This window comes from Pelobates fuscus, chromosome 5 (assembly GCF_036172605.1).
Source record: "Pelobates fuscus isolate aPelFus1 chromosome 5, aPelFus1.pri, whole genome shotgun sequence".
Lineage (NCBI taxonomy): Eukaryota > Metazoa > Chordata > Amphibia > Anura > Pelobatidae > Pelobates > Pelobates fuscus.
Genome location: NC_086321.1, coordinates 159,231,575 through 159,244,293, shown reverse-complemented (window position 1 = coordinate 159,244,293; position 12,719 = coordinate 159,231,575). Strand labels below are relative to the sequence as shown.

Here is a 12,719-nt window from a genome sequence, read left to right as displayed (position 1 = left end):
TACATGTCTACAAACAGTTTAATATGCACACATCCTGCTCCTCCTAGACACTTTATCTCTGGTTCTCCTCTCTATACCTCCCTCCTTGCCATCATTAATGAGTAGCAAATGAGGAGAGAGATATAATTATTTCCATAAGGAAGCATGTGTACTTATACATGCATGAACTGTACATCCGGTATGTACTAGTGGCATGTTATGTGCTGCTTTATAATGAAAATGCTGGTTAAACCCCAACTTTTGGCCCAAGGTGCTAAAGTCTGGTTACATTTGTGAAGCACCTTTTCCCCTTGGATTTTATACAAAGGATCTTTATCACATTCACAGGGTTAATGGCTACTCAAAGAATTGGCAACAATTCAAAGTGAATTTCAAATTTAAGGTCAAAACCGCTAAACTGGAAGTACTCGAAAAATTCTTCCAGTGCATTTTGGCATTAAATATGAAGTTCACTTGAAATTCCCTATAATTCTCAATCCAGTGAATAACCAAGATGGACAGGTTTTAGTTATGGTTGTTTAGTAATATGCTGTAATTGCTTGATTTCATTGAAGTAGTTACACAGTGTCTTGTGTCCCTTGGTGCTGTACTTCCATTCACCATTAAACCGGTTTTATTGTTCTAATGCTAAACAAGTCCCCAGCAGCTGATTACCTCTGTGCTGCTTGGGCTAATGAGAAAGCATTAGTCGGAGCAGCAATGGGTGGCTAAAACTGTCTGTCAGCTGACAGAACTCTATCTGTTATCACAGTGCCCACAGGTGCCTGTATGAATTGGTATGGCTACAAGGAAAGGTTTATTCTCTGCATTACTCATACCTCCAGTGGGGGCTGGCCATGGAAATCTAGGGACCATCCTCATTCAGTACTGCTCGAAAATGGTTTAGCACTGAATGGAGGGGGAGTGCCAGGAAAGTCCAGGAACTATAACTAATCCAATTAAATGAAACTATTACAGTGTCTACCTACTATGCTTTGTGTAGAAAGAGAAGATAGTCAGAAAGGGCTAATTTACCAACCTATTTGCAAATAAATAAAAATGATTACATATACATACATACATACATACACACACATATATATATATATATATATATATATATATATATATATATATATATATTTTGACATCAAAAAGCAAAATGTTTACCCATTAGCATCAGTTTATCAAAATTAAGAACAGGGCAAATATTCCTTCATATCAACACTTCTCATAATTATAGGCGAATCAAAAAAGAAAATAGGAAGGTCATAAACATTTTCTACACCTTTCAATATTTTGGGAATAAAACAGGCAGAACACCATATTATCGTTATTTTTATATGTTCCATGCAAAAGACCAACTAACATACCTGTATTTTATTTACACTTGCACTTAGTGAATAGGGTTCCTTAGAGAGACAAAACTATATAGCCCCCAACTTTGGTAGGTATGCAATCAGTACAGGGTGGTAGGCTATGCCCCAAATGGCAGGACCCCAGAAGGGTTGCGTTAGACTGCAGTCAACGCACAAGAGGCTGAGTAACAGCCCCCAGGTCAACCTCACACATGGATGACCATGCAGAGAGTGCTGCACAAGTGCTTGACCAATGCTTGCTGGGGACAGTTCCCTCGAATAGGGAATAGGGTCCTAAAATAGTATATGTCTCGCTGAAATTGTACCAATTGGGAGGCCTAAAACTAAATCAACAAGATCAGCAGCTTGCAGCCTTTGTGTTCCAAAAATTTGAAATAAAAAAAAAAACAAAAAAATACAGATAGTTATGAAGTTATAGAAAACTACTGTACAATTTTAAAGACGTACTGATATGGGCTTCCAAACTAATGCACGTTTTAAATTATAAAATAGTCTACAATTATTATTTACGGATATTGAGCTATACTTTTCATTCAAGTGAGATGGAGAAATAATTGCTTCCTCTGACAAGTGCTTATTAAAATGCAAATGACCAACATTCAGCTTCAAAACTTAGCCACGAACATCACATAATTGCAAGTATTTCCACTTGGGACTAATCAGGCACACAGTATCTGCATTTATTATCCACTCTGATACTTCCTTTCCATTTCAATTTAGAAGTACTGCTGTTAAATTTAGCTGTACCTCCCTGCCTTTTTATCTTGAGCACCTAGCATTGCTTTGAATTAGTCTATTAAAGGGACACTTCAAGCATCTAGACAAGTTTAATGCATTTCAAATGATACAATACAATAACTTTGATAGCTTCATATGAATGTGTACAGAGGTTTACTTTCTGTAAGAAGAAAATAATATATACAAAAAAACAAACAAAAAAAGTCTTTATGCAAAAAAGGCTAATGTAGCCGACTGGAAAAACTCTCCATATCAACTATAGACACATCTTTGTTATTTTTATCCAGAATTTAGATTGTAACTATGTAACAGAGCTGCAAATATAATAAGAGTTTTTTTTTTTTTTTTTGTAGTTAAAAGCTGCAATTGGCTTGCCCCCAATTCCCAGTTTAGAGCATAAAAACACAAGATTTATAGTCGGTAAATAAAGTCTAGTGGTATAGTATTCAATAAACTTTGGTTTAATTACAGCATAGTGGCCATGAAGTGATACGGTGATGGCCAACGAACCCTGTAAATTAGCCATTTAAAAGCTTCATTAATTGAGTGTTTCAGTGATGCTGGGAAAACTGGCTACTGCTAATGACTCACAAGTAAGGAATCTAATCACTTTGGAACCAAGACACGATCAATGAATTGTCCATTACTGTGTGGGGCAACCTGAAAGGTCTCAGTGAGTCCTGGTGGGACTGTGCTCGTTAGATACCTCAAATGTGACGTTTCCCCAAGAATCTGATCAAAGTGGCTAGAGGCGTTCTCTTGTCCCAGTATATTGATATCAGTTTACCAGATCATGGTTATTGCTGTATTCCTTTACAGAAGTCAACAGTCTAGTAATACACACTGATTGCTTGTTGTGACTGCTCTGGAAGCCAAGTGAAAGCCAATATATACTACCAGGCATAGTTCTGAGTTATTACCTTTATTGTTGCAGTTAGAAATAGGGTAAGAAATGCATTTAGGGTTATAAAAATATTATTTTTTGTTTGGTTAGTTTAGTCTGGGTGCTTGAAAAAAAAATAGCAAGTAGAGTTTTAGTGGAGATAAAAAATTAAGATTTAGATTTTTATGCTTTACTGTACGTACATACATACATATACACACACACACACACTTTTCTGTTGAGGCACTTCATGATGATACCAACATTACAGCAACGTTTAATTCATGTTACAGGGACACTATAGGCACCCGGACCACTTCTTCTCACTGTAGTCTCTGTCCCCCTTAGTTCTGCAAAGTAATCATTGCAGTTTCTCAAAAATCGCAATGTTTTACATTGTAGGACTAAGACTGCTTCTAGTGACTGTCTAAAAGACAGCTACTAGATGCTCTTCCTGGATTCTAAAGGAGTTTGACTCTGTTAAATGATGCTGGACGTTCTTACGCTATGCACGAGGACCTCCAGTGTCAGTGAAAACCCAACATGAAAGCACTGAGGCAATGCTTTCCAATGGGGAGGGCCTATGCACTCGTAACTCATTCGCATTAGGTCTCACCCTTTGGATGACATTGGAAGAGGCAAAGTGTGACCCAGCACCAGGGGACATCGGAGGGGACACCCACACCAAAGGGCACTATAGTGTTAGGAATAAAACATTGTAGTCCTAACACTATGGAATCCCTTTACAGTAGTGACGTAGAGAGTGTAACAGGATAGCAAGTTAGAATGTCACATTTTGAGGGTTTGAAGTAGCAGAACATAAAACTTAAAACAGACCTTGCCACTTGCCTTTTTTTTTTTTTAAAGGGTTTCCTATTTTTATGCCTTCTGTATCTTAACCCCTTAAGGACACATGACGTGTGACATGTCATGATTCCCTTTTATTCCAGAAGTTTGGGCCTTAAGGGGTTATGGTGGATCAGTCAGTTTGTGGGGTCTTTGCATATTAGACCTTTTGTGACAGCTGCTGAGATTTACCAAAAAATTTATCAACCACAGGCTTTACCATGAGATAAAGTAGTCTTTTGGTAACTTTGGACTGTGTTGCGGGCTCCCTCGGCGCTGGGGACTCTCCTCCTCCTTCCGACGTCATTGGCTAAATGCGCATGAACGGCAAGAGCCGCACGCGCATTCAATCAGTCCATAGGAAAGCATTCTCAATGCTTTCCTATGAACGCTGGTGTCTTCTCACTGTGAATATCACAGTGAGAAGCGCGGAAGCGGAAGCGCTTCTAGCGGCTGTCAATGAGACAGCCACTAGAGGCTGGATTAACCCATATGTAAACATAGCAGTTTCTCTGAAACTGCTATGTTTACAGCAGGCAGGGTTAACCCTAAATGGACCTGGCACCCAGACCACTTCATTGAGCTGAAGTGGTCTGGGTGCCTATAGTGGTCCTTTAACCCCTTAAGGACACATGACATGTGTGACATGTCATGATTCCCTTTTATTCCAGAAGTTTGGTCCTTAAGGGGTTAAGCTCAAATAAGTTTATTTTTGGTGACAGAGCGGCTTTAAGGAAAATTGCAAGACAAAAGATGTTCCAGGCACTCAAGGTTCAAAGAATATGCAGAATTATTGGGAGAGTGTACTGCAATGTTTTGACCCCAAAGAGTCTTTCTCAAGCTCAAGATTGAAGTCAGGGTAAGCAGTCAAACCATTACTAAATAGTTTGACTCCTTATATTGGGTAGAGAGGGCAAGGCACTTGTGGCACCATGACCACAACAGTGCACAATTAAATATATGGTGTGAAAAAATCCCTCTCTATGTATAATATTTCTTCCATATTCATTCGGTAGATATAACTACCGAACAGAGACCACCCCCTGGATAATTAAACTTCAAAGAATGCTTCAATTGAACCCTCTATCTGTGCAGCCAGCGTTCGTACTACCGAACGCCATGTGGCTGAGAAAATGGCAGCCATCTTTTTTCAGGCGAACAAAGGCAACTGGACTTGGTCGTCGATTGTCTGGAACTAAAATCGGACACTCGACTTCCCGAACATCGGTCTCAACAAGCGAACGCTGGATCTCTATTTCCCGAATAGCTAGAAGAGCGCTATTCAGTACTTTTGTGCATTTGAATGAGGGGAACAATCGCTGCTAAGAGCCAGGGGAATCCATTCGTGGAATTATTCGGTTTTTACCCCTTTACTGAATAGACCGGCAAAACCACCCAAACTCCTGGAACTATTTTGGGCAGCCAGCTCACGGTTAGCCGGTCACAAAGGACTTCCACACTTTTTGAGAACCCCTGAACCGATCTGGGTGAAAGTTGAATATGTTGGTCACCCAGATCGGGGCTATCAGGGGACATATACATGTCATGGTTGATTATATATTTCCTACCTGTTCTATGTTAAATTTTGTATATATTGTATATTAATATTGTTTTTGTATTTTATTGTACACTAACTGTAACAATGCAATGATTTGTGGACCCAGGACATACTTGAAAACGAGAGAAATCTCAATGTATCTTTCCTGGTAAAATATTTTATAAATAATAATAAATAATAATATTATTTGTGGAGATACCCCATGTATAAAGGGGTGTTCTGAATATTGGGGAAAATTGAGATTTTTCTGCCTGGAGATAATCAAGTTATTACTTTATCAGACTTGATTATCTCCAGGACTAGGGGAGGGAATTGTATGTTTGTGCTTGGGGTGTTTTACGGTAACTGATTGGTTATACTGTGTCCCTCCCTGTGGGATGTCCCCTTGCATGGGGACTTGCATAAAAGCCTGTGTGTGGTCATTAAAAGCCAGTTCTGGTGTACCCTTCTTCTTGACTTCGGCTGATGTTTGGGGATTCATATGCTTTATTAAGGGAATTATCTTATAAAGCTATTTGTATTCGTATAGATTTCGTCTATTTCATCTACCGAACGGAGAGCTATATTCACTGATGCTCTGGCGATTCGGGAGGAAACTACCGAATGAGGATTGAATATACTAGGTTTCCTTACATATGGTCAGTGTCCTCTTTGCTCCATACCACACTACACAGAAACTGGCCCTGCCTATGGACACTTACTCAAGCAGGGTAATCTTCCCTTACAATGTTGACTGAAGCATCAACATAGGGACACCAGTCACTCTATCCATATATTTCATAATGCAAAATGCTTGCTGCGGGGATATACCGTATGTGACTAAGAGCAGGATAAGCACCTGGAGGAATGTTTTGCTAAACCATTGATTGAATTAAATCTGTATGGTGCCAGTATAAACTGTTCTATGCTTAGAGAAACATAGAATGTGACAGCAGATAAGAACCATTTGGCCCATCTAGTCTGCCCAATTTTCTAAATATTTTCATTAGTTCCTGGCCGTATCTTATAGTTAGGATAGTCTTATCCCTATCCCACGCATGCTTAAACTAGTTTACTGTGTTAACCTCTACCACTTCAGCTGGAAGGCTATTCCATGCATCCACTACCCTCTCAGTAATATTGATATTATTTTTAATAGACCACTATAGGCACCCAGACCACTTCAGCTTAATGAAGTGGTCTGGGTGTCTGGTCCAGCTAGGATTAACCCTTTCTTCTATAAACATAGCAGTTTCAGAGAAACTGCTATGTTTATAATAGGGTTAATCCAGCCTCTAGTGGCTGTCTCATTGACAGCCGCTAGAGGCACTTCCGCGCTTCTCACTGTGATTTTCACAGTGAGAAGACGCCAGCGTCCATAGGAAAGCATTGAGTAATGCTTTCCTATGGACTGGCTGAATGCGCGCGCGGCTTGTGCTGCGCATGCGCATTCAGCCAATGACGGTGATATGGAGGAGAGTTCCCCGCCTAGTGCTGGAAAAAGAGGTACATTTTACCCCTTCCACCCCCTAGAGCCCGGCGGGCACTATAGTGGTCCTTTACGTGAGGTCTCACCGGTGTTCTGTACAATGGCATGAGCACTTCCCTCTTTCTACTGCTAATACCTCTCCCTATACAACCAATAATTCTGCTTGTATTTCCTGCTGCTCCATTACATTATCAGTCTACCTTTAACCCCTTATTAAACAGGCAGTTTTTAAATTTTCTTACCGTTAAGGACCAGGGCTCTTTTTACATTTCTGCCGTGTTTGTGTTTAGCTGTAATTTTCCTCTTACTCATTTACTGTACCCATATATATTATATACCGTTTTTCTCGCCATTAAATGGTCTTTCTAAAGATACCATTATTTTCATCATATAATTCACTATAAATTAAATTATAAAATATGATGAAAAAAGTGTAAAAAAAAAAATACACACTTTTTCGAACTTTGACACCCAAAATCTGTTACTCATCTAAAACCGCCAAAAAACACCTGTGCTAAATAGTTTCTAAATTTTGTCCTGAGTTTAGAAATGCCCAATGTTAACATGTTTGTTGCTTTTTTTGGAAAGTTATAGGGCAATAAGTACAAGTAGCACTTTCCTATTTCCAAACCATTTTTTTTTTCAAAATGAACGCAAGTTACATTGTAACACTGATATCTGTCAGGAATCCTTGAATAACCCTATACATGTATATATTATTTAAAGGAAGACAACCTAAGGTAGTCATGTCCAAAGTCCGGCCCGCATTCCAGTTTAATATGGCCCCACAGTTAATTTGGTAAATCTAGCTGTTGTGGCCCCCAGTGAATCCCCGAGAGCTGCTCAGTACCCCTGGATCTTTGAATGCCGCGGTCCTGAGCGGCGCTCGGGGATTCACTGGGGGGCCAAGAGATTACGAGAACGCAGACGGACGTGCAGTGACCTCAATCTGCGTTCTTGTGATCTCTTGGACGTCACGGGATTCGCAGGATTTTGTGCGTGCGATTTGGTTCCTTCTCCCTGCTGGGACAGAAAGAGAGAATGGACAGAATAAAAAGGTACAGAATAAAGAAGGACAGAATAAAATGTACAGAATAAAAAAGGCAGAGTAAAGAGAGAAGGGACGGAATAACGAGAGAAGGGACGGAATAACAAGAGAAGGGACGGAATAACAAGAGAAGGGACGGAATAACAAGAGAAGGGACGGAATAACAAGAGAAGGGACGGAATAACAAGAGAAGGGACGGAATAACAAGAGAAGGGACGGAATAACAAGAGAAGGGACGGAATAACAAGAGAAGGGACGGAATAACAAGAGAAGGGACGGAATAACGAGAGAAGGGACGGAATAACGAGAGAAGGGACGGAATAACGAGAGAAGGGACGGAATAACGAGAGAAGGGACGGAATAACGAGAGAAGGGACGGAATAACGAGAGAAGGGACGGAATAACGAGAGAAGGGACGGAATAACGAGAGAAGGGACGGAATAACGAGAGAAGGGACGAAATAACGAGAGAAGGGATGGAATAAAGAGAGAAGAGACAGAATAAAGAGACAGAATAAAGAGATTAAATGAAAAGTATGTGGTTTGCTATAAACTTTGCATAAAATAGTTACTTAGCATTCAATTTTAATGGTTCAAAGAATGTCAGGCAAAATGGTTGGCTCTCACGCATGTTCATTTCATCAAACCTGGCCCTATCTGAAAAAAGTTTGGACACCCCTGACCTAAGGTATTTTGACTCTTTTCATGCAACCATTTTACCACCAATCTATGCCAAAAAAAAAACATTTTTTTTTTTTTACACCCAGCAATTTAAGAACACATGTACGGAGAACTTTAACCCCTTAAGGACCGGACTTTTTTTGCGATGTTGTACATTTGCGACCAGGCATCTTTTTACACTTTTGTGGTGTTTGTGTTTAGCTGTAATTTTCCGCTCTCTCATTTACTGTTCCCATACAAATTATATATTGTTTTTTTCAGGACAAAATGGGCTTTCTTTACATACCATTATTTATATAATCTCATGTAATTAAATTTTTTAAAAATGAAAAAATATGATGAAAAATTGAAAAAAATACACGTTTTTTGACTTTTATGTGAAAAATCTTTTACTCATCTACAAAAGCGAATGAAAAAAACTGCTAAATAGATTCAAAATTTTGTCCTGAGTTTAAAAATACCCAGTGTTTACATGCTTTTTTCTATTTTTTTGCATGTTATAGGGCTATAAGTACAAGTAGGATATTGCGGTTTCAAAACATACATTTTTAAAATGTATCAATAGTGACATTGTAACACTATTATCTGTCATAAATCGCTGAATAACACCCCACATGTACATATTTTTTTTAAAGTAGACAACCCAGGGTATTCAATATGGGGTATGCCAGACTTTTTTAGTAGCCACTTAGTCGCAAACACTGGCCAAAGTTAGCGTTCATATATGTTTGTGTGTGAACAAAGTAAAAAACTAAATTGAACGCTAATTTTGGCCAGTGTTTGTGACTAAGTGGTTACTAAAAAAGACTGGACATACCCCATTTGCAATACCTTGGGTTGTCTTCTTTTGCAAATGGTATGCCATCATGGGGGTAATTCTCATTCCTGGGCTACCATACGCTCTCAAAGGCACATAACCAACCTGGCCATTTTCAATGTAAAAATATTTGACCCATATATTTGACCCTGTAACTTTCAAAAACGCTATAAAACCTGTACATGGGGGGTACTGTTATACTCAGGAGACTTTGCTGAACACAAATATTAGTGTTTCAAAACTGGAAAATGTATCACAACAATTATATCATCAGTAAAAGTGCTGTTTGTGTGTGAAAAATGCAAAAAAAGTCACTTTCACTGACAATATCATCGCTGTGATATGTTTTACTGTTTTGAATCACTAATATTTGAGTTCAGCGAAGTCTCCCGAGTAAAACAGTACCCCCCATGTACAGGTTTTAGGGTGTCGTAGAACGTTACAGGGTAAAATACAGTGATAGCAAATTAAATTCTCTAGACTTTCGGCCTGGGTTGGCAGGCAGGTCCCTTAAATTGCAATCAATAAAATAACTTCATTATGTAAAAATATTACATAAATACGCACGTAGAATTTAAATATATATGCATATTTATATATTTGAAGTCTACGTGTATATTTATATAATTATTTATGTAATTTTTTATATGGACATATGAATAGTTCGTATTCTTTTTATTTATTTATATATACATAGATATATATACAATTTCATTCTAAGTGTATTTTGATATAAATATATATATATTAATATCAAAATACAGTTAGAATAAAATTTCGTATAGATATAATTTTTTTTAATTTTTTATTATTATTTTTAATTTTTTTTATTTAATTTAATTTACTTATTATTTGTATTTTATAATAATATATATATATATATACAATATATATATAGTTATTATATATTATATATATACGTGTGTAATTTAATTATAAGTGTATTTTTATATTAATATATGTACATATTAATATAAAAATACACTTAGCATGACATTATATATATGATATATAGACATATATTATATAGGTATAATATATGTCTATATATCATATATATATATATATATATATATATACACACACATATATAATAATATTTTTTTTTTATTAACTTTAACTTTAAATTTTTTTAATGATTTTACACATGCAGGGAGACTGCCTGTCAGCACAGACAGTCCCCCTGCAGGCAGAGACTAGGACACCTATTGTGACCATGTGGTCGCCCTGTTGGGCGATCACATGGCCACAGGGGTCCTAATTCGCCATGGGGAGACTGTCTGGGCTGCAGGCAGTCTCCCCACACCGGGAGCACCGCCGATCGCCGCCGGGGGAACGACGGCGATCGGGTAAGTACATTTTAAATTAAGGACGGTTCAGGACCGTCGTCGGTCGGCAATGGGAAAATGCCGATGACGGTCCTGAACCGTCCCGCGTCCTTAAGGGGTTAAGGGTTATTGCCAAAGAACACCCCAATATGTGTTTAGCAACATCTCCTTAGTACAGTGATACCGCCCATGTATAGGTGTGTCAGGTTCTCTGGGGGTAAAAGACCTTAATGGAGGGTGCGCATTCCAGTTTTCCAACTTGGAATTTTCACAGCTGGTCATCATGCACCCATGTACTATTCGAGACATTTTTGAAGCCGGCCAATGTAATTTACCCCCATCAAACCAGTGCTGGCAGCACTGTGGAGACTCTTTTAGAGGGGTCCTAATATGCAGAGAGGGTACCGTCCCCCATAAGAATAAGACCAACCGCCGGCGGGGGAACAGCATCGATCGATAAGTACATGAGGAGGGAGAGGGAAGGGTTATTTTTTTTTACATTATTTAATTTTTTAAAAATGTTTTATATTTACTGAGTGACCTTGACCCCTTGAGGTACTCAGTACAGGCAGAGCTTTGGAAGCCTGCCTGATAGCTTCCGATGCTCTGCCTCACTGCCGGGCTCCATGCTCCAGTCCGGGGGGAGCAATCACCCGGTGTTCTCCGGCAGCCACCAGCAATGAGGGGGGTATTGCAGCGATGCCTCGACAATACCAATAGAGCTGCTGGAAGCGATTATGATTTACATTAGGGTTAATTAGCTAGAGGCGCTTTTCACTGTGATTTTCACAGTGAGAAGACGCTGCCGTCCATAGGAAAGCATTAAGAAATGCTTTCCTATGGACCGATTGAATGCATGCGCGGCTCTTGCTGCGCATGGGCATGTGGCAGATGATGTCGGAAGAGGGAAGAGAGTCCCCAGCGTCTGAGAAAGGTGAGTGTTTAACCCCTTAATCCCTCTTGAGCCTGGCGGAAGGGGGACCCTGAGGGGAGGGGGGGACCTATTACACTATAGAGCCAGGAAAACGAGTTTGTTTTCCTGGCACTATAGTGGTCCTTTAAAGTCACGCATGATGATAACTTACCCCTACATTGTCATTTTAGCGATTTCCTCAACTAGTAGATTATCTAACTTCTATTTGTCCTGGTAAATGACCACATTTTCATTAATTTATAATTTTTGTGTACTGACTATAACTATGACATTAGTCATAGTTAATCTGCAAACAAAGTGACGTATTAACAAATAGTAATACTAAGAAAATTATTGAAAACGACACTAGCTAAACAAAAGATAACCTTTCACTCTCCTAATATAACATTGCTAAATACCCAATGGAAACTGCATATTAGCATGCTCCATTCCGTTAGCTGTTTCAGATACTGCCATTACCTGGGCAGGTCTTTCACCAGGCTCTGCAGTTCAGACAGGAGGTAATAATGTCTCTCCTGTTGCTGCGTTATATCAGACGGTTCTTCATACATCCCCATGTAACCAGCCATCTTCCCATGCATCTAGCGCTCCACTCTCAGCACAGTGAGCCCGCAGCATTGTTTACATCACGTGACTTAAGGTCACTATTTCGTGCGCCATCTTTGATTTGGGCAATGTGCCAGCAATTACTTCCAATCTTTTTTTTTTCATTCGGTTATCAGCTTGCCATTGTTCTGATTAGCACTAGCGACATATACTGCAATTGTTTTCCTTCTTCTTTTCTTCTATTCGGTAAAGTATGCTGATTCTGTGACGTAATTAGCTGGCATGACCCGGAAACGGAAGTTGCGTTGCTGTCACGAGGGGTTTAAAAGGCAGTAGTGGGTGATGGCGACCATATGTCTGTGATGGCGACAGAGTAAACAATGCTATGTTTTGTAGTGCACTTGGTGGAGAGCGGTTATCTTAGTGAATGGGGGAGAGGAACCTAACAACTGTTAAGGCTAGGAGGACAGAGTCAAAAGAGAGAAGCCGAAAACATAATGGAAGAGTGAGGATAG

At 39.2% G+C, this 12,719-nt stretch overlaps 1 protein-coding gene across 1 annotated transcript in view; it reads right to left on the bottom strand.

Annotated features, from left to right (window-relative positions):
- LOC134612652 (protein DGCR6-like) overlaps positions 1-12,443 on the bottom strand; it is a 35,028-nt gene extending 22,585 nt beyond the window's left edge. Inside the window, exon 1 of the mRNA XM_063457064.1 lies at positions 12,118-12,443. Coding sequence (XP_063313134.1) covers positions 12,118-12,239 — 122 coding nt within the window. The 5' untranslated portion in view covers positions 12,240-12,443. The remainder of the gene's footprint in view (positions 1-12,117) is intronic.
- Between the last annotated feature and the right edge of the window lie 276 nt (positions 12,444-12,719).